The sequence below is a fragment of the Astatotilapia calliptera genome, chromosome 14, assembly GCF_900246225.1.
Source record: "Astatotilapia calliptera chromosome 14, fAstCal1.2, whole genome shotgun sequence".
Taxonomy (NCBI): Eukaryota; Metazoa; Chordata; class Actinopteri; order Cichliformes; family Cichlidae; genus Astatotilapia; species Astatotilapia calliptera.
Window position 1 is genome coordinate 16,608,291 of NC_039315.1, and position 19,557 is coordinate 16,627,847.

General features: G+C 41.5%; 1 protein-coding gene across 1 annotated transcript; it reads left to right on the forward strand.

The window, feature by feature from the left end:
* The first annotated feature begins 1,451 nt into the window (after positions 1–1,451).
* Positions 1,452–18,761, forward strand: LOC113036796 (uncharacterized). Its single transcript, XM_026193295.1, has 17 exons — positions 1,452–1,491; positions 1,600–1,620; positions 2,046–2,082; positions 2,540–2,694; positions 2,887–3,021; positions 3,863–4,060; positions 5,650–5,751; positions 5,922–6,098; positions 6,378–6,391; positions 6,536–6,558; positions 7,373–7,473; positions 13,997–14,088; positions 15,732–15,958; positions 16,653–16,812; positions 17,380–17,542; positions 17,667–17,720; positions 17,801–18,761. Exons 1-17 carry the CDS (start codon positions 1,464–1,466, stop codon positions 18,052–18,054), a joined length of 1,941 nt encoding a protein of 646 aa, XP_026049080.1. The 5' UTR covers positions 1,452–1,463; the 3' UTR covers positions 18,055–18,761.
* Positions 18,762–19,557: the final 796 nt, after the last annotated feature.

The following is a 19,557-nucleotide window of genomic DNA, read 5'->3' on the forward strand; positions in this document are numbered from 1 at the left end:
CTGAGGAAGCTTCTTTTCAACATAATACAAGGGTTGTTTGCGCTGCTGATGTTAAGGAAATTCAGCCAGCCAGGCCTGAGGTTTTCATTCGCCAACTTGCTGTTTGGCCCGCGTCTTTTAGCGCACGCGAGAAACAAACTTCAAGACATTATGCACACATATTAACGCTCCTCCAAATAGTCACAGCTTTATTGCAGCATCTAGATTTTTGTGTTTTCGTTTGTTTTGTTTTTTTTCTTGATGAAAAAACGGATAGTAAACAAACAGATTGTACGCTTAAAACATGATCCCTCTATGTCGGTCACTGTGTGTCTCTTTTTAGCTTTTTTTTTTTTTTTTTTTAAACAACAACTATTATTTAATCTTTAAACAACAAACAAACCGTTTAACAACTTCTACACACGGATGCTGAAGGCATAAATTGCACTATTTTATACAAAAAGCGTTTATTGACAATCATAACATTGAGAGCAAAGAAATGTAATATAATGGAGTCTTCTAAATGTCATTCGTTTTGGAATGGTCGTTTTCCCGTGTTTGTGCTGTAGTGAAGTGCACGTGACCGCAAGATGTGCACGATCTGATGTCCTCGTGTTGGTGTTGTTCCCACATCATCATAATTAAGGTTGCTCCAGATTCAACATTGCAAGTGACCAATCGCATTGTGGGACAACTGGGAGTTCTTGATGTTGATGTAGTGCACCACCTGTTAAATTGCTGCTCAGTATTCTGATGCTTTGCAAAAACTGCTTTTATATGGCTACATAATCCTTAAAATCCCAAGTGCTTTATTTTGGGAAATAAATGCCTGCGATCTCCCAAAATAAAATCTTATATGCTGTTTTGCAACAACGGCAAGCTGCACAAGATGTTTATATTTTCAGTCACCATTCTACTTTGAGTAAATTTAAAGTTGCAGTTATTAGACGTTGGGAAGCAGAAGAAACAATATAAGAATACTATGTTGGGAAAGAAGACAACAGCTGTTGTATCATGCCACTCTAACCCGTGCAGTCAAACTGAGTAGCTGCAATAACGGAGACAGGAAGGAGATTGGCTTGAGGTCCAGTTATTGTATGAGTAACCTTGACGGTGGGACTGTGGGAAAACATCCCGAGTAATTTAGGACAAAATATCCAAACATAACGTTGTTCAGCCAGTCCATAAAACCTGAACCTAACATTATGAAAGGAAACAAGGAAGGCAAGAATGAGCTTAATGTTATTATTATTATTATTATTATTATTATTATTATTATTATTATTATTATTAGTAGTAGTAGTAGTAGTAGTAGTAGTGTTGTGCATACGCCTTTTGCACGTCCGTCTTGTGTTCACACCAGCTTCACGGTTTGTTTATAAATGCCACTGATATTCTCACAAGGGAGGTGTGGCTAACGTAGTATTTAAACTCATCCCTTTGTCAGTTTGGATCTCACTTTCAGTGGGTAATCAGAGTTCAAAATGTTCGTGCTTTGGGCGCTACGATTTGGTAAGTTATTCGACATCATTTGCCGAAATCAGTTTTGATGCGTTATATGGTTTTTGTGCGCGCGTGTGTGTTTTAATTGAATAATAATGCTTTGTGCTAATTTTTCAGCTTGGGTGATTTTTGCTTGTGGTAAGTAGGGTTAAGGTTTATTTATTTGCACAACACTGCATGATACATATTTGATATTATTATTTTTTATTATTTTTTTCTTGATTTTGTTCAAAAAAGAACATTTATAATGTTCTTTTTTGAACAACCAGAAACGACCAGAAACAGACGGTTATTCCTTAGGTGCGAAAACGTGTTATGTATGTCGATTCGGCAATTTACAGTAGTGCTGGTGAAAAATCACAGCTGGTAGCGTGACTGTGGGCGGTAGACGGATTCTCATTTCCCAGATCACCAAGGACTTTTGTTTTACCATTATAGGCTCCATTGTCGCAGTAGTCCATGTGTAACTCTCATCATGTAGAAAAAAATGTTGACAAATGAACTTGTTTTAGCCTTAACTAAGAAGCGACTCACGTGACTGTGCTTGTTGACAAACTCTGCAGGAGGAACCAGCGCAGCCTCCAGAAACAACTGTTATCGGTGAGTCTTCCTCACTCACTGTCTGTACTATTTGTGTTTTGTAGTTCAATCACTTGACCCATCTTTACAGGTTAAGCTCTGCATTAGAAGCCATGTTTCACACAAGAACAGACGGGGAGACGTAATGGTTATGTAGACTGTAGCAATGCGGTGTTTTAAAGATGACACTATTATGATTTACATATCAGAATGTACCGAAAATTGAGAGGAAAAAACTGGAAGGGCACAATCCATTTTGTTTTTAAACTTAAATCATGGGACCAGAACTGATCCTGTGTCTGTCACAAAAGTGCAAACATTGCGAAAGCTATAAGCGCATGAACCAAACAACCTCACAAAAACTTTAAATGTAAGCACAGAACGTCGGAAGCATCTTCTAGAGTCTCACTTTGAAATATTATATGTTCTACAGCAAAAGCTGTATTTACTGTTATTTATGTTATCTTTTATTTTTTAGAAAAGACTGTAATGGAACATGGTATGACATCCAAGAGGCTACTTGCTGTGAAAACAAACTTTACCCTGGTGCAAGTCTCTCTTGTTGTGGAAATGAGCCTTACAATCTGGAAACAGCCACTTGTTGTAAAGTACAGCATGAGCACGACATCATAGGTAATGCATTTGTAAACTAAAATTGTAGTGGTGACATTAACTGTGCAAGAAACTGAATGTGATGGAAAAAATAATGCTTTAATAGAAATTACAGACAGGCAATAACATTTTACACATTACTGTTTACATGAACAGACATCACATGTTCAGCAGTTACACTGTGGTTCTGGTATCCGTGTCTTGTTTTTACAGCCAGTGTTGACCAGGGTCTGAATGAAAAGGTATCCAAGTGCTGTGACCTGAAGGCGTACAACCCAGTCAATGAAATGTGTTGTCAGTCAACCATCACAGCAAAACCTGGACCAATGGCTGAATGTTGTGGTAAAGGTGAGCAATGCTGGACAAACTAGTGAAAAACATCACACCAAACATACAGCATACAATTAAAACATAACATTACATCTAAACCATCACAAGATCTCAGGTGTCTGTGAATTTTTAACAATCTGATTTGCTTGAGTGTTAAACACTGAGGCTTAGCTAGTCAGGCTCCTTATTTCAGTAAGGTGTAACAATTTTATTTTAGATTCCTCAAAGCAGCTTATTTTGTTTTTTTGCTTTATTTTTGTGAATTCTTGAGTTTGTTTTTTTCATTGTTTTTCTAGTGTTTAAATTTTGGATTCTTTTTTAATTTTAATGTTTGTTCTAAACATTTTGAGTTGTGTCTGAGTTGTAGCCACTGTTTAGCATTTATGTAGTTTTAGATTTCTCTCTACATTTCATTTTTCTAATACTGAGTTTGATTTCTTGTATTGTGTTTCTTTGACGTACTTTGATGTACATCATCCAATAGTACGATGTGTTGTACTTAGGTAGTTAGTTGCCTTTTCTCATATGTCAAAGGCAAATGTAAAAAAAAGAATTATTTGACGTGCTTGAAACTTTCAGTTGGGTTGTGCCAAAGTAAATAGTGTTATATACAGTAAACAGTCCTTTACAGCTACTGGTACAATCCAATCCAAGAACCACTTAACTAAAGAGAAACAAAGGAAACAACAAAACTGAGATTTTTGATTCCAGATGACATGTCTTTGTGAGAAACAAAGATGTTTAACAAATGGTGATGCTGAGTACAAGCATCATTGTTTTCAGTAGGACTATCAGCAAAATAAAGACTAAGTTATGGTTGAGTATGATTTTTTTTTAAAAAACATGTTTTTCCCCACAGAGGTTTTTGATAAGGATAAGCAGTTGTGTTGTGGTCCAACTGATAACAGGATAATTTTGGTGAGGAATTCTAGCCACCACCGGTGCTGTGGCCACAACCAGTATGACACCAAGACTCAGTGCTGCTGTACAAATAAGGAAAACATTCTGGAGATACAACCTAAAGATTCAGACTGCTGCATGGAGGACTCTCCAGCAGGTAAGCTCACGTAACTGCACATCACAACTATTTACATTTCAACTCTTAACACTGCAAACCACAACACAATAAAATATAGATTCAAATATGCAAAGCAAAACAAAAAAGTGAACACACAGACCATTTAGAAATACTAAGTGCCTCAACTTTGAGAAGCTGATCCATTTTTTTCTGTCAGTAATTATCTGTCCTGTTTTGGAGAAGATCCTCTCAGAGGGGACTGTTGCCATAATGCACAGTCTCTGTGTCCAGATTTTGCGTGTTTTCTTGGTGTAACTCATTTTCTTTACTATACTTTTCAAATTTGATGATGTTGACTCTTGTTGTTGCCCACACCTCTCTTTTCTCTCTCCATCCTGCTCTGTTTGTGTGCTACTGCTGCTGCAAGTGCTGCAAACACAAGGCAGAAACACACATTGACAAATCACGTGTTGTGTGAAGCGAAAAAAAGTGAGAGAGGGTGAAAGAAAAAAATAGAAACATGGCTACCAATAGGGAGCCAGCTTTCCTTTCTTTAAAAAAACTATAATTGATTGAGTGATAACACTTTAATTATTCAGAGGGGAATTGTTTTACATGCTCTGGCGCCATCATGTGCACCCCTTCTGACCATACATAGAGTACACAAACATAACATTGGGAAGACAGGTCAGAGAGGTATGAAAAAAACACAATACATGAGAAAAGAGGAGAAAAAAGAACTTCTCCCAGACTGAGCTCCAAGGGGAGAGCAGTTTAAGAACAGAAAAAAACACCTCAGCACAGAAAGCACCTAAATCTTCAGGTCTTACGACATAAAATCACATGACTTGCAAGGGGGGTGGCGAGGTTAGGTATTAACCCATGTAGACAGCACGGTGGGAGTAAAGTACTCTCTCAAGTAGAACACAAGTTCTACTTGAGAGAGAGTGTCATTTGACCTGTGACCTTAAAGGATAGGAGCAGATAGTCAAAACACAGTTATGTCATCAATGAAGATTGTTGTTCTGGCCAGTCTTGGCCTTGGGTAGCCACATGTAGGAGATAGTTGTTTGGGTTTGAACGAACAACTGCATTCCAATTTCCAAGTTGGTCTGAATGTCCATCACTGGTCATCAGGTCTCTCAATTCCCATTGCAGAGCCATGAGCTTCTCCAAGATCTTATCAATATTGCGTTCAATAAAGACAGTCTGAGTACTCACTCATCTTCAATCGTGTCGGCCAGCCTTGTGGGGTTTTGAACAACTGTAACTACTTTCTTTGTTCTATGATAAAACAGGTCCAAGCCAGCTCCAATCAGCCAGAACTCTGTTATCATTGTTCCAAACACTAGACAAGGACATAGAAGCCAAACAGGAAAGATAAGGGAGGGAGAGGGAAATAGGATGCATCCGCCTCCGCCAAGAGCAGTAATAGATGATTATCAATATGACAACCGCTAACAACAATGTTGCTTATGCTAAACAGTAACAAATTTTGTATTTTCTATTTTCCTTTGATCATCTCTTATCTTCACGAAGTCCAAAACTAATCATACAGTAGTTAAAGGAAGGTTGTGTAAATTACTGTAGCTGATGCCTGTATGTTGACTTTCTCTTTGTCTCTGCAGTTCTTCCATGTGGAAATATAACCTTCAACAAACATACGCAACTATGCTGTCAGTTAAATGTTGTTCACAAATCTCCACAGAAGTACAAATGTTGTGATAAAAGTAAGTCGAGCTAATTATAGAATAAGCATTCCACTTAAACACAAGAACAGTATTTTAAAGCTATACTGCATGATAAAAAGGTAAACCCAGTGGTAGCATAACATGAACTTAGCTACGATTACGATACACTGTATGTGTTTCAGTTTTTAAGATCTGGATCTTTTCCACAGGGGCATATGATGTGGAAAAGGAGCTGTGTTGTGGCCCAAGTAATAACAAAATAATTCTAATGAGGAATTCCGGTAATCACCAGTGCTGTGGTCACAACCATTATGACACTGACACTCAGTGTTGCTTTTTGAATAAGGAGGGTGTTCTTGAGATTCAACCTAAGGATCCATCTGGCTGTAAGTCAGCTTTATGTGAAAGTCAGAACTTGCCAAAGACAAATTCATACAGATATTAGAAATCTATTTTTAAAAAGTGTTTACTTTTAGTAGTTTAAAAGTTTTATACCTAACTTTATATTTAATTTAATTGCAATTCAAAATCTTGTAAAAAAAAAAAAAAACAATGTCAAGATTACACTTTGTTCCATCTGGCACCATTTTATAAACCAAATCCTATTATTTGTTTTATTTATTTGTTTATTTTCAGTCAAAAGCCTTTATCCTTTATGTCCACAGGTGTGAGAGAAAAGGTAAGAAATACACTCCAATAAATGTAGGGTTCTTATTCTCTTTGTATTCATTCATACAGTGATCAGTAAAGAAACATTTTGGTCCTTTATTTGCCAATATGGGTGCATTAAAACATCCTTTTTATTTCTTTTTTTTTTTGTCAGACAGTTGAGCGCCAGTCTAAGTGGTAAGTTGACTAAAGGTTTTACTCTTAATATAACTTTATTCAAATGTCACAACATTCAGATTTCGTGGAAGTCAAAGTCCAAAGTGGTCCCAGTGGTAGGAACATTAGGAACTGTAATCCAAATACTGGAAGACTGGCTCAAGCAGATTCCAGGGACAACATCTGCAGTGTCATTGTTGTGCTGTATGAAAAGCAGAGGCAGGACACAATGCAGGACTCAGAGACAAAGGAATTAACTGAAGGAGGCAGCTTAATTCACTGTAACAAAATGCTTAAAAGTACAAGTATACAAAACTTAAAAACCAAGAGCTGGGGACTGAAACTAGGAACTCAAAACTAGGGATAAAAAAGGGAACACGCAGGCAAATGCAGCAAACTGGGACGACGCAGCAATGAGCAGAGGGAGACTGAGGACTTAAATGCACAGGATAACAAGGGGATGGGCAACAGGTGGAAAAAATCAGACATAACAAGACAAGGGAATTAAAACTGAACACAATGCACTTGAGACATGGACTATCAAAATAAAACAGGAAACACAACACAGAGACAGAGAGCGAGGACAGTGAGAGAGCAAGGGAGACATGACAGGCCGGGGAGAACACAGACGAGACCAAGACAACGAGAACATGAGCTAAATAACTAACTAAAACTAAATAAACAAGTAACTAATAACTATCAATACAAATGATTAAACCAGGAAGCACAAGGAAACTGAAAATGCCAAATAAAGACAAAAAAAACATAGATCATCACAATAATAACAAGTTGATGTGGACTGTTTGTGTTTATTTTTGTCTTTGTACATCCACAGCACTGAACCAAAAACACATCTCTGTGGGTCGTTATGTTACAATCCAAAGGAACGTCGCTGCTGTGAGAGAAATCAAGAATCTCACTGGTTCTGTGCCTCAGGTAACACCGTCTCCATGTTTGTTTGTTTTGATATGTGGTTGCCTTATCTGTCAGTTACCATCTCATGGGACTTACCCATCACTCTGTGATGCCAGCACGGCTTCCAGCAAAGCAGTTAGCTCAGTTTTTTTTATCTTGTGTGAAAGAGAAAAACATCTTTCAAAGAAACACTTTCAAACTAAATATCTTAAATCTGAAGTAACACTATGGCAGAATAGCACATTAAGAAACTGAGATATTGTACTTATTTTTGATGGATTTTTGCTAATTTGGAAGTCAAAAATCTCAAATGCAATTCCTTCTGGGAAAGGAACATCTGTACCTCTGTACTTCTTTTTTTGTATTTTTGATTTTGAATTGCACTTTGTATTTTCTGAATGTTCTCAAGTCAATTCAGGTCTCTTCTACAGAGTCATGCTGTTATAAGCAATCATTTTACATCGTCTAACTTGCAGAACTGGCAGAAGTTCCTCCAAATCCTCTATTTATGTCACGGTGCGGCATGGCACACCGTGGGGATGTGGGGAAGGAGGAGGACCCAGGCGCGGAGCTCAAAGTTCAAGCAGTGTGTTTATTTACAGAGTGAAAACAACGTAACAATAAATCCCCGTGTTCTCCCAGACTCCCGTGTCGTGTCTCCCGTGAATAGTCCGTGTGCTCTCTGCTCCCGTGTCAGCACCCCCCGGTGCTCGCTGCTCTCCGTGCCTTCCACGCTCTCCCTGCGGGAAACAATAACGGCAGCTGTCAGGACACTCAGAATGGCAGGCATACACTTTCTGACTAAACTTAGACAGGGTGACTAACGTGGAGTCTCATGCAATGATCCCGCGTCGGTGGGAGCTCCAAGACTCTCTTAAGTAGCTCCCCCGACGAGGCCCGATCAGCAGCAGGTGTGTGGCTTCGGGTGTGGCCAGTCCCCTTGCAGGGCCACACCCTCCAGGCCTGACGCCGCCTATAAACAAGTGCTCAGCCACCCACACATACATATACACAAGCACAGGGAAGGGGGAGCAACACCAAAATACACAATAATAATAATAATAATAATAATAATAATAATAATAATAATATAATACATGACTGCTCATGGATCCTGGGTCGCCCAGTCCCAGGACCCTGACAGTACCCCCCCTCTAAGGGTCGGCTCCCGACGACCCAAAAACCAAAACAAAAAACAGCACAACCAACCCAGGGCGGGCGGCCGGGGGAACCAGGACGGAGGGCCAGAACCAAAACAAGCAAAAACAACAAACCGACCCAGTCCACAGTCTCAGAGTCAGACCGCGCATCCCGCAGCGGTGCAAAAAGAAAACGAAAAGACGCCACAAACAGTCACAGGCGGCCCATCAACACAACAAGAGAGTTCAGGGGGCCTACCTCGAGCCCAACGGCGGTGACGTAGCAGCTCCGGCGGACGGCCCCGGGTCTGGCAGCAGCAGCAAAACAGTTCAGGGGGCCTGCCACGGGTCCGGTGGCGGCGGCGCTGCTCCTCCGGCGGCCAGCCACGGGTCCGGTGGCGGCAGAACGGTTCTGGTGGCCTGCCACGGGTCCGGTGGCGGCGGCGCTGCTCCTCCGGCGGCCTGCCACGGGTCCGGTGGCGGTGGAACGGTTCCGGTGGCCTGCCACGGGTCCGGTGGCGGCGGCGCTGCCCCTCTAGCGGCCTGCCACGGGTCCGGTGGCGGCGGAACGGTTCTGGTGGCCTGCCACGGGTCCGGTGGCGGCGGCGCTGCTCCGGTGAGCAACAGCGAGGCGTGGCACCAGGCCCATGACGCGCCGACCGCTGACGTGGACGCACCGGACGTAGATGGCGAGGAGGCCGCGCTAGACGTGGAGGTCCCTCCGGTCCGCTGATCTCCGGCTCCGGCTGAGCGGGTCCCTCCTCGGCTGCTGGCAGCGAGAGCTCGCTGAGCTGCTCCTCCGGCTCGCTGAGCTGCTCCCCGGCTGGCGGCTCGCTGAGCTCCGGCTCCTCCTCGGCTGCTGGCAGCGAGAGCTCCTCCTCGGCTGCTGGCAGCGAGAGCTCCTCCTCGGCTGCTGGCAGCGAGAGCTCCTCCTCGGCTGCTGGCAGCGAGAGCTCCTCCTCGGCTGCTGGCAGCGAGAGCTCCTCCTCGGCTGCTGGCAGCGAGAGCTCCTCCTCGGCTGCTGGCAGCGAGAGCTCCTCCTCGGCTGCTGGCAGCGAGAGCTCCTCCTCGGCTGCTGGCAGCGAGAGCTCCTCCTCCGGCTCGCCGGGCTCCTCAGCTGGCGGTGCGGGCTCCTCCTCCGGCTCGCCGAGCTCCTGCTCGGGCATGCTGAGCTCCTCCGGCTCGCTGAGCTCCTGCTCGGGCATGCTGAGCTCCTCCGGCTCGCTGAGCGCCTGCTCGGGCATGCTGAGCTCCTGCTGCAGCTGGACGAAGTCTGAGGTTTCCCGAGCTTGCACTACCCCCCGGGCTTTACGCAGGGTGCAAAGGCAGGCGGAAACTCCCTTGAGCTGGCCGAGGTAGGGGTTTCCCTCCAGGATTGCCTCGATGGCATTTAACCCCACCACTCTTGCCCTTGCGTTGGTGGTGTGAGTTACCCAGTCCATCAGGCGTTGGATGCGTGTGAGGTCGCCCCCTCCGGACAGGGCTGCTGGAGTGGGTAGTGGAATGGAGGCTGCCGCTGGTGGAGAAGATGGCTGAGGGATGACTGCATGCGGATGAGATGACGACAGCGCCACAACCGCAGATGGTGAAGCAGCGAGTGGTGTGAAGACCTCTGACCGAGGTGATGTTACCTGCGCTGTCAGCTCGTCCACTGCAGACACAAACACAGATGGTGAGGGAAATGGAAAATTGTCCGTACTACTCACCACAGCCGGCTCTTGAGATGACCGTGGATGTGGCTGCGGTGAGGAACGCTGGCGGCGCGAACGTCGCTTCCGTGTAGACGTCGGGGCCGGCGTCTCAGGCAGTGAATCCACCAGCTGTCCGAGCTGGTGGGCAGCCTGAGGAGGAGAGTGGAGGTGGAGGTGGAGGGTGGAAAGTAGAAAGTCCAGGACCACCGCATTAAGGGAGTCCACCAGCCAGGGGAATTTAAAAAGCATCTCCTGCAGCCGCCTCTCCACGGCGCGACGCAAACCTTCCGCTGGCTTCTCCCACCACAAGTCACACATGCGGTACACTTTGTCCATAATTTCCCTCCTGAGCCTCTCCTCAGAGACCGCTGGGTCCATAAGTGGCGGGATCATTCTGTCACGGTGCGGCATGGCACACCGTGGGGATGTGGGGAAGGAGGAGGACCCAGGCGCGGAGCTCAAAGTTCAAGCAGTGTGTTTATTTACAGAGTGAAAACAACGTAACAATAAATCCCTGTGTTCTCCCAGACTCCCGTGTCGTGTCTCCCGTGAATAGTCCGTGTGCTCTCTGCTCCCGTGTCAGCACCCCCCGGTGCTCGCTGCTCTCCGTGCCTTCCACGCTCTCCCTGCGGGAAACAATAACGGCAGCTGTCAGGACACTCAGAATGGCAGGCATACACTTTCTGACTAAACTTAGACAGGGTGACTAACGTGGAGTCTCATGCAATGATCCCGCGTCGGTGGGAGCTCCAAGACTCTCTTAAGTAGCTCCCCCGACGAGGCCCGATCAGCAGCAGGTGTGTGGCTTCGGGTGTGGCCAGTCCCCTTGCAGGGCCACACCCTCCAGGCCTGACGCCGCCTATAAACAAGTGCTCAGCCACCCACACATACATATACACAAGCACAGGGAAGGGGGAGCAACACCAAAATACACAATAATAATAATAATAATAATAATAATAATAATAATAATAATATAATACATGACTGCTCATGGATCCTGGGTCGCCCAGTCCCAGGACCCTGACAATTTATGTCAAAGCATTAATAGGAATTTCATGGTACAAGTAACTCAAGTCCTGCGCACTACTGAGAAGTGAATGGCTTGATGTTTTTTTGTTGGCATGTAGTAAAATGGGTGCATTTAAGCTGTCATCTTAAGAAAAAGACTGCTATAAGCCTGCCAAGAAAGTGTCCTTCCTACCAAAATTTACCAGAGAAACATTTTTTAGGAATTACCTTTACACAAAAAGAGCAGAAACAAGTTGTGTTAAATTCTAATCTTAGGTGTGTGAATACGTTTTTTGTTTACTATACTTTCTTGGGAATAAAGAACCAAAAGGACAAAAGCTGTTTTTGTCCGACTTTAGTCCCCCAGGTTGCTGAAATACATAAAACAGTGAACAATGTTTCTTCATACAAACTGAAAGATTTAGTACTTCGCAAAATTATGTCTTATATTTAATGACAGTGAAGAATGTCACGTCATACTTGCAGACAGTGAAGTACTATCTGTCTTCCATCAGGAAAGATGGAATGATGCGTAAAAGAAAAGCAATGCAATGACGTCTGAAAAAGGTTGTAAACAAGCCTGCATGTATTGAAGTGCTTTTATTTTCACTCTATGGATACAGACATCTAAATGTTTAGTAGCAACCTGTTTTAATGTAACATGTCTGTAGTGCCAATGTTGTCATTATGTGCAGCATTAGTGTAGGGCTGAAATGTGTCATAAAAAATCTCCTGGCATTTTGGCCCACATGACAACCGTAACTTATCACATATCTTCTTCCATCATCCTATAAATCATTAAGCTTTGTAATAAAAAATAAATAAATAAAATAAAAATGGTAGAGCAGTGTTTCCCAATCTTTTGGAACCATGGCACATATTTCACATGAGTAAAATCACACAGCACACCACCATTGATCATTTTTCCCGGCACACCATGCATAGCAGAATTGGCTCGGTTTGTCCCCAGTATACCTTTTTTGCTTTCTTCAGACCACTACTCATACTAGGGCATTCATCTGGGTCAGAATTTTCTCCAGGATCCAGGTCAGATTGACTACTTATTCTTTTCAATATTTATTGCTTTTACACACTGAGTTGTCTCACTCAGCATGATTATTATGTAATTTCTCCTTGGTCTTCTTCTGTTTTACTGGCAGTTGGCAACCTATTTAATTAGAGGAGGTAGTTGTACTTCCCTCTAGTGGTAGATAATGTAATTGTTCTGCCCATTACTCGCACCGTTCGCTTACAGTACTAATCAGGTGGAACCACATAATCTTCCACGGTACACCTGATCATTTCTCACAGCACACCTATGAGCAGCAGGTGGGTAGGAAACACTAGTTTAGCTTGTGTTTGAGCATTTTGTCCTTGGGATTAACCAGAGTGTCTGGCTGGGTTCGAAGTGCGCTGAGATGTCATGCTGGTAGGGCAAACTCCTTACGACACCAACTGACTGTAACCTACAATCCAGTTTTGAGATTCCTTCCCAGGGGCCTTGACGCCCACTCACATCTTCACTCAGTCAGTTAACCTCAATAGGCCACATGATGGTTTCACCTGAAACCTCTGCTAATAATGACTCACATCCTTTTTCACAACTTGGCCCATTTGATGAGGTATGGGATCAATAGTGGGTCAATGACTCTCTTAAGGGACAAATCCCACTACGGTTTAAGTATTTGGGACTCTCAGTCTCCACCATTTGTTTTGGACTGAAGAAGCTTGTCAGATACGAGGTGAAGCAAAGAAGTCTGGTCATTTTGTTTTTCCAGGCTCCTTAGATTACCAGGATGACCTGGATGATTGAGACCTACGCTGACATTCTTTGATAAATCCTTTAAAAACTATAATGAGATTTGAGAATAATTAAAGAATAATCATTAGAGGCACTAAAAAGATTACTGACGTAACAATAAACTTCAAACAGCAGCTTGTTTGTTTTAAAAAAAACTGCCTGGAGCTCTGAATGGGTTCATGAACTTTGCAGTACCCCTGTAACTTGTTATGTCAAGTTACAGGGGCAGTTGTTGAACCAGAAAGTCAGCCAACTTTTAGTTTCTGCTTACGAGATGTTTTCCACTCTCTCCACTTTCCCACTGTTTCTCTTTCACTCTGATTTTCGCACATTTGGCTTCACATGCTTCAGTTTTTTTGTGGTTGGTAATTCCTCCACATCTGTCTAATGTTTTGCCTTTCGGAGTTTTTCCCAGACGTTAAGGGTTTTAAAAGTGAATATGGGTTAAGCCCACACTAGGGTCTTTCCCTTCCTCTGAGGAGATTACATCACCTCTTGCTTACGTTTCGCAAGATATAAAACATCCAACTCTTGCTGGTAAAAACAAAGCATGATTTGGCATTTTAGCATTTTTAACATGTGGATAAGCAATACATGGCAGAGGAGAGGGAAGGAAGATCAGATTGTTGATTGCTTCACAGACATGACTGAGCTGAAATCTCAATTTTATCATCAGTACAGTGCAAAGGATGGGAAAATAAGCAGGCTCTTACTTGTGAATATGAAAGAGGGTATTGTATTAGAAAATGCAGCTACAAGTAAACATGCTGAATGTGAACATGTATAATTTGTTCTCTCTCAGACCCTTTGAGTCATCTTTTGTGGACATTATTCATCTCAACATGTTTACTCTGCACTCACTCATCTTTCCACCCTTCTGACCATCACACCTCTCTATTTAGGTCAAAGGAAGACACCACCCACTGTGTACAACCCCCATACACAAGTCTGTTGTGATGGATGTGTATCAGGAAAGAAGCCTTGGATAGATCAAGTAATGTTTTCATTGTTCTTTTTTTTTTCAACCCTGATCAACTAGATGAATTTTTCATTTCAGTGCAAGTCAACAATGTCTGTGGCAAAATCAACCCACTCTTTCCTTATGAAGCCAGAAGACCAAAGCACTGTTCCTTAAAAAAGAGAGAGAAAAATGTATTAAGGCCATACTAGTGAGATTTTGACTAAGTAAATGTTAGCACATACATTACAGTATTAAATTCAGTTAAAATAACTTAAAATGTATAGAGCTAACAACAGGGTCCCAGTCATTCCAGAAATGCAAGTTCTTTGTATGCACCTTCCACGAGAAAGCATGGAGCTCCACCCCGCTCCTTTTATAAAGTAACTGGGTGTTTTTAATGTGGTGCGTAAAAGTCATCTAAAGGCATACTTACCACTGCTGCAAAAGGATACCAAGTCTGGTAAGACTAAAACAAGACACATTATGAAATTAGATGTACTTACAGTTTTTTACAGACGCTAGGACACATTTCTCAATACTTAGGTCACTTTTGCAAAACTCCTCACACAGTGAGCACAACAGAAGTCTATGTGGGCTAAAATGAGGATCAGTTATCATTGTTTTGGCACAAAATGCATTCAATGACTACATCTCTCAAATTTCATGAATTATTTTCTCACTCAGACACAACAACTGCCAAAAATCTTTGTACGTACAGGACATTTTGCATGTGCTTACATACTGTTTTCAAAACTGTTAAACTTATGGCCAAAACAATAACACAATGCAAAACTTAAAAAGACAGCAAAATGCAACAGCAATATTTTATTGAAACATATTTTAAATCTAAAAATGCAGTTTAACCAGCCACAGCTTATTCTCATTGTAGATGAACATCTACACAGGTGTTACTCCTTCAATTTTTCAACTCCTTCAATTCTGGCAGCCAGAAGATTATTTCCTAGGTGTATTGCCCTAGATGACATAAGATTTGATGTGGATGAGAACCTGTGGCCAAATGGAGGAGACCGAGTAGATTAGCATTACTATTGTATGTGTATCAGTGGATGGTGTGTATACAAATTCTTGTATTTTGGGATTACTTAGTGCAAAAAAAATAAAAATACATAAACAAATATTAACGAATTCTGCATGATGTCCGATTCATTCCAGTAACATATATTGAAATTATAAACAGAGATGTGTCCTTGATTTACACAAGAAAACACTGTGTAATGCTACATGTTGTTAGTGTTTTTTAGGTCATTGTTTTGTGGGTGACAAAGTGTGTTTGTCGGCTGTCAACCTTTGCTAGTGTTCTGGAAGAATGAGTTTATTTGAGACCTGAATAAAGTGTTTTGGTAGTTGTAGTGCATTTTGAATGTGAAATGAACTGCTTTGCCAAGCTGACGGTCAGTTAGGAGGATTGTGTGAAGTGTTTTGCAAAAGTGACCTAAGTATTGGGAAATGTGTCCTAGCGGCTGTAAAAAACTGTAATGTAAAATTGTAACCCTTTTTCTTTGCTTTTAATATTACTGATTTTCAATTTTTCATCTTTTTATTTTCCAAAACTAATACATTTTTGTGTTCACCTATGTGCAATAAAATTTTAACGTTACAGAGACAGGTTGTGTCACAACGCTGCAATGTTACTGTATTATCTCTGATTCTTCCAGTGCTGTGGAGAGACGCCGTATGGCTCAGCACAACGTGGAGTTCTGTGTTGTAATAAGAGCTTGTACGAGGGCAGAGACGATGGAGAGGAATGTTCGGAGATAGGTATTCCTTACAACCCTGCTAAAGGGACCATGTGTTGTTCTCACTTTCATGGCAGCCCAGGACAACACTGCTGTGGGACAGAAATTTACCAGCCTGATGTTGAGATTTGCTGCAATGGACACAGGTGATTGTGTGTGTGTGTGTGTGTGTGTGTGTGTGTGTGTGTGTGTGTGTGTGTGTGTGTGTGTGTGTGTGTGTGTGTGTGTGTGCGTGTGTATGTGTGCTTCACATGGATTATTAAAGAATTTCTTCTTTCTGAGTCTCTGACAGTATTTGGCACAATTTGAGATCAAATTTATTGTGGAAAACTGTCTGTTTGCTTGCCACCATTCCAGTAATTTATCTATTTAGAAGAACTAAAATATTTAGGAATTAAATTTATTGTACCATTCAATATTTTGTATTGATAAATGGGTTGGAAACCGTTGTAATGTTATCAGAGTTATCACCCAAATCAGCAGCTATTTATATCTGGGTTTTAGTTCTTCATTTATGTTCAGTTTTGTATCAGTTGAACTGGTTGAGTCTTGGCTGCTCTCATAAGTTCGTTTCTACTTGTAGTAGCTGTGAAAGTGTGGTTGAGAATGGCTCTGGGTATAAATGCATTCTGTGTAGATCCTGACGGAGTGCTGAAACTGCAGCTCCAATATTTTTCTTTCACTGTGTAAACCCTGTGCTGAAGAAATGAAGATAATACCTTTCAGGCTGAAATCTATCAATATAGATAATGGCTCATATAACTCAGGCTCCAATAAGCTTACATTTTTCATCTCACTCTCCATATTTGATATTAATTGATACCTCTGTTTTCCAACCAGACATCCCAGACTGAGAAACATCCACTGCTGTGGGGTCAAAGCCTACAACATTAAAGACCCACAGATGAAGTGCTGTGCAGGAACACTGTACAATCTGACATCATTAGATGAGCATGGGGGGGATGCGCAGTGCTGTGGATCCATTCTGCAAAAGCCACAGGTAGAGTCAATGATATTGATGGCGTCAACAAAGTATTTTGTATTTCCTACCACTGCTTCACCCCCTTTAAACAGGCTTCTGCCTGTTGTAGGCACGAAACATGATTTAAAGTTACTTTTGGCTACAGTGGTTAGCATAACTGATGCTAACTTTTAATGCTAGATTTTTTTGTGAAGGAACATGAAGCGTATTTTTTGAAGAAAATTAATTGATATAGGTCTGGGGAAAAACTTAAGAAAGCAGCAGCTCCCTCCCACTACGCCATTGAAAGTACTGTTTAGTAATGAATGTTATACAACTGGAAATCTTCTAAATAGCAAAGTTGAATATCGGGGTTGCACCCATAAAAAGCTTGCCAAATTTTCTCTGCTAATGTTACAATGTTTTTGTAACAAAGAGCTGATAAAATATTACAATGTTTTTGTAACAAAGAGCTGATAACTGAGGATGTAGCAAGATTATTGGCTTAACATGTAATGTGGCCTGACTGAATTAACACAATGCCTCAGTGACTGCAAACAATTATGTTTTTATTAACAATAACACATAATATCTTTTCAAAACCAGGAGATTTGCTGCTCAGGTGAGGACAAAGAGGTGCTTTACACTGTCAAGACAGGATTTGGATGCTGTGGTCACCTCTATTACAACACCACTTTGTGGTCGTGCTGCGCTGGGAGGCTTACATTAATCAATGAATCAGAACAGGATCAGAGAAAGATGATTAACGGTCAGTCGCATACATTTAGATGTCCTCTCACAAAGTAGAACTTCATTTTGTGTCATTTTAACATGATGGCACAGCCCAGATTCTGCATTTTACCAATAATATGTCTATACACTTTTTTTTTCAGAATACCGACATTTCTCTGTGAATAATCTGAACAAAACTTCTCTTTGCAATAAAGGTATGAAATATATACACATATTGGAATGCCATTGAAAAATAATGTGTATTTGTAATGCAATGTTCTGCATCTCTGTTTAGTGCGCATTGGGATTGTGGAAAGTGTGTCTCTGCATAGCATTGTTTTCAAGAGCATGCTAAAAGTCCATGGGAAGAAGGCCAAAGTCAAAGCTTTGTCTTTGCCGTACACCCTGAAAATAGTTGATCACTGCAGCTCCCCTAAACTGATTCCTGGGAAGATCTATATCTTTAACAACGTTAATATTTTCACTGATTTCAATCATCAATCTGTTCTTCAATCACTGCATTTCATTTTTTCCAAGTGTTCACCTTAGACCAGTAATCACATTCTAGTTACAACTGTATTCTTACTTGTGTTACAAAGGTCATCTCCTTGAAGACAGATTAGAAGAAGAGAAAATCATTAAAAGTGCCATATGGGCATTTCTTTCATTTTAGTGCATTGAAGGACAAGAACGTGCAAGTACAAACTACTTCGAGCTTGGAAGTAACATGCACATTGATCCCAGCCAAGCAGCTAGAGTCCTCATTCTGTTTATTTGGGACTGTAGTCTAACTAGTGTGATGGTACACCTAAGGTCATGTTAGAGTAATGCAAAAAAAGATAAGATGAATAAAAATTATTTATTTATAAAACTATTTAAAATGTAAAGTAATTAAGGAAGTAATAACTACTTCAAAATCACCAAGAAATGTCAAACTTTAATTACTTTAGTTACAATTATGTCTTTACTTGTGTTACTTTTAAAAAAAACAATGAGCAATGTGTAATTTCTTACTGTTTATGGGAACCATCCCATCTTTATGTAACAGTACAACATTCAACCTTACAGACCCACACAACAAAAAAAGAAGATATAAACGTGATCATCTTTAGGTATAGCCACAATTACCAGCAAAGTTAGTGGAAAAACAGCTCAAAATTTTCAAATAGCCAGTTCAGTAGAGTTCTCTGGAATTGACACAGTCATCTTAAGCAGCGGTCCCCAACCTTTTTATGCCCGACAATATTTTCATGGACGGACCTTTAACACACGTGAAAAGACCCAGGAAAACCGAGTTAACGAGCAAAACGATAACAAAATAACGCTGAAAACTGATAAAAACCCTGAAAACCATACATTTCATACCTGAGCCTCTACTCTCGCAGCCTGGTACCAAACGACTCACGGACCGGTACCGGTCCGAGGCCCGGGGGTTGGGGACCACTGATCTTAAGCACTGCTCAGGGTCTTAGGGTCCTTTTTCAGGTTCTTGACAAGAATTGAATCCTGTTTGCAGCAATGGATAGATGCTTCTCACAGTGAAATCAATGTATTGCACTAATCTCAATTGCTCAATGTTGTACACCACTGTATTTTTTGTGTTTCTGCAAGGTGAGCCCACTTAATTGTTGCATTGTTGCATACATGAAAAAGCTAAAACTGTTTTTTTAAGTCAAACCCACACTATTGAATGTATGCATGTATTATAAATCATATGTTTTATTTTACTAGCTAAAGCTAGAGAACAATAAGCACTTACTTCTGAATGCCATAGATGTTATAAGAATTGCTATTTCTTCTTAACTACCCAACTGTGTTCACCTTTGTGTAAGCTGTAGTTACTTTTTAACGAGAATGTGATTTACGTAATGTGATTAAAGATAGAGTACTGTAACTGGCAGATGCAGAGTGGGTACTATGGATGAGCCCCAGGGGTCCAGGCTCACCCAATAAAGTTATAGTGCCTCCTGAGCTGAATTGTATGCTATACTGTAACTAAGTTACACTAATTCACACAATTTGGTGATTAAAAAAAACGCCAAACAAACCTTG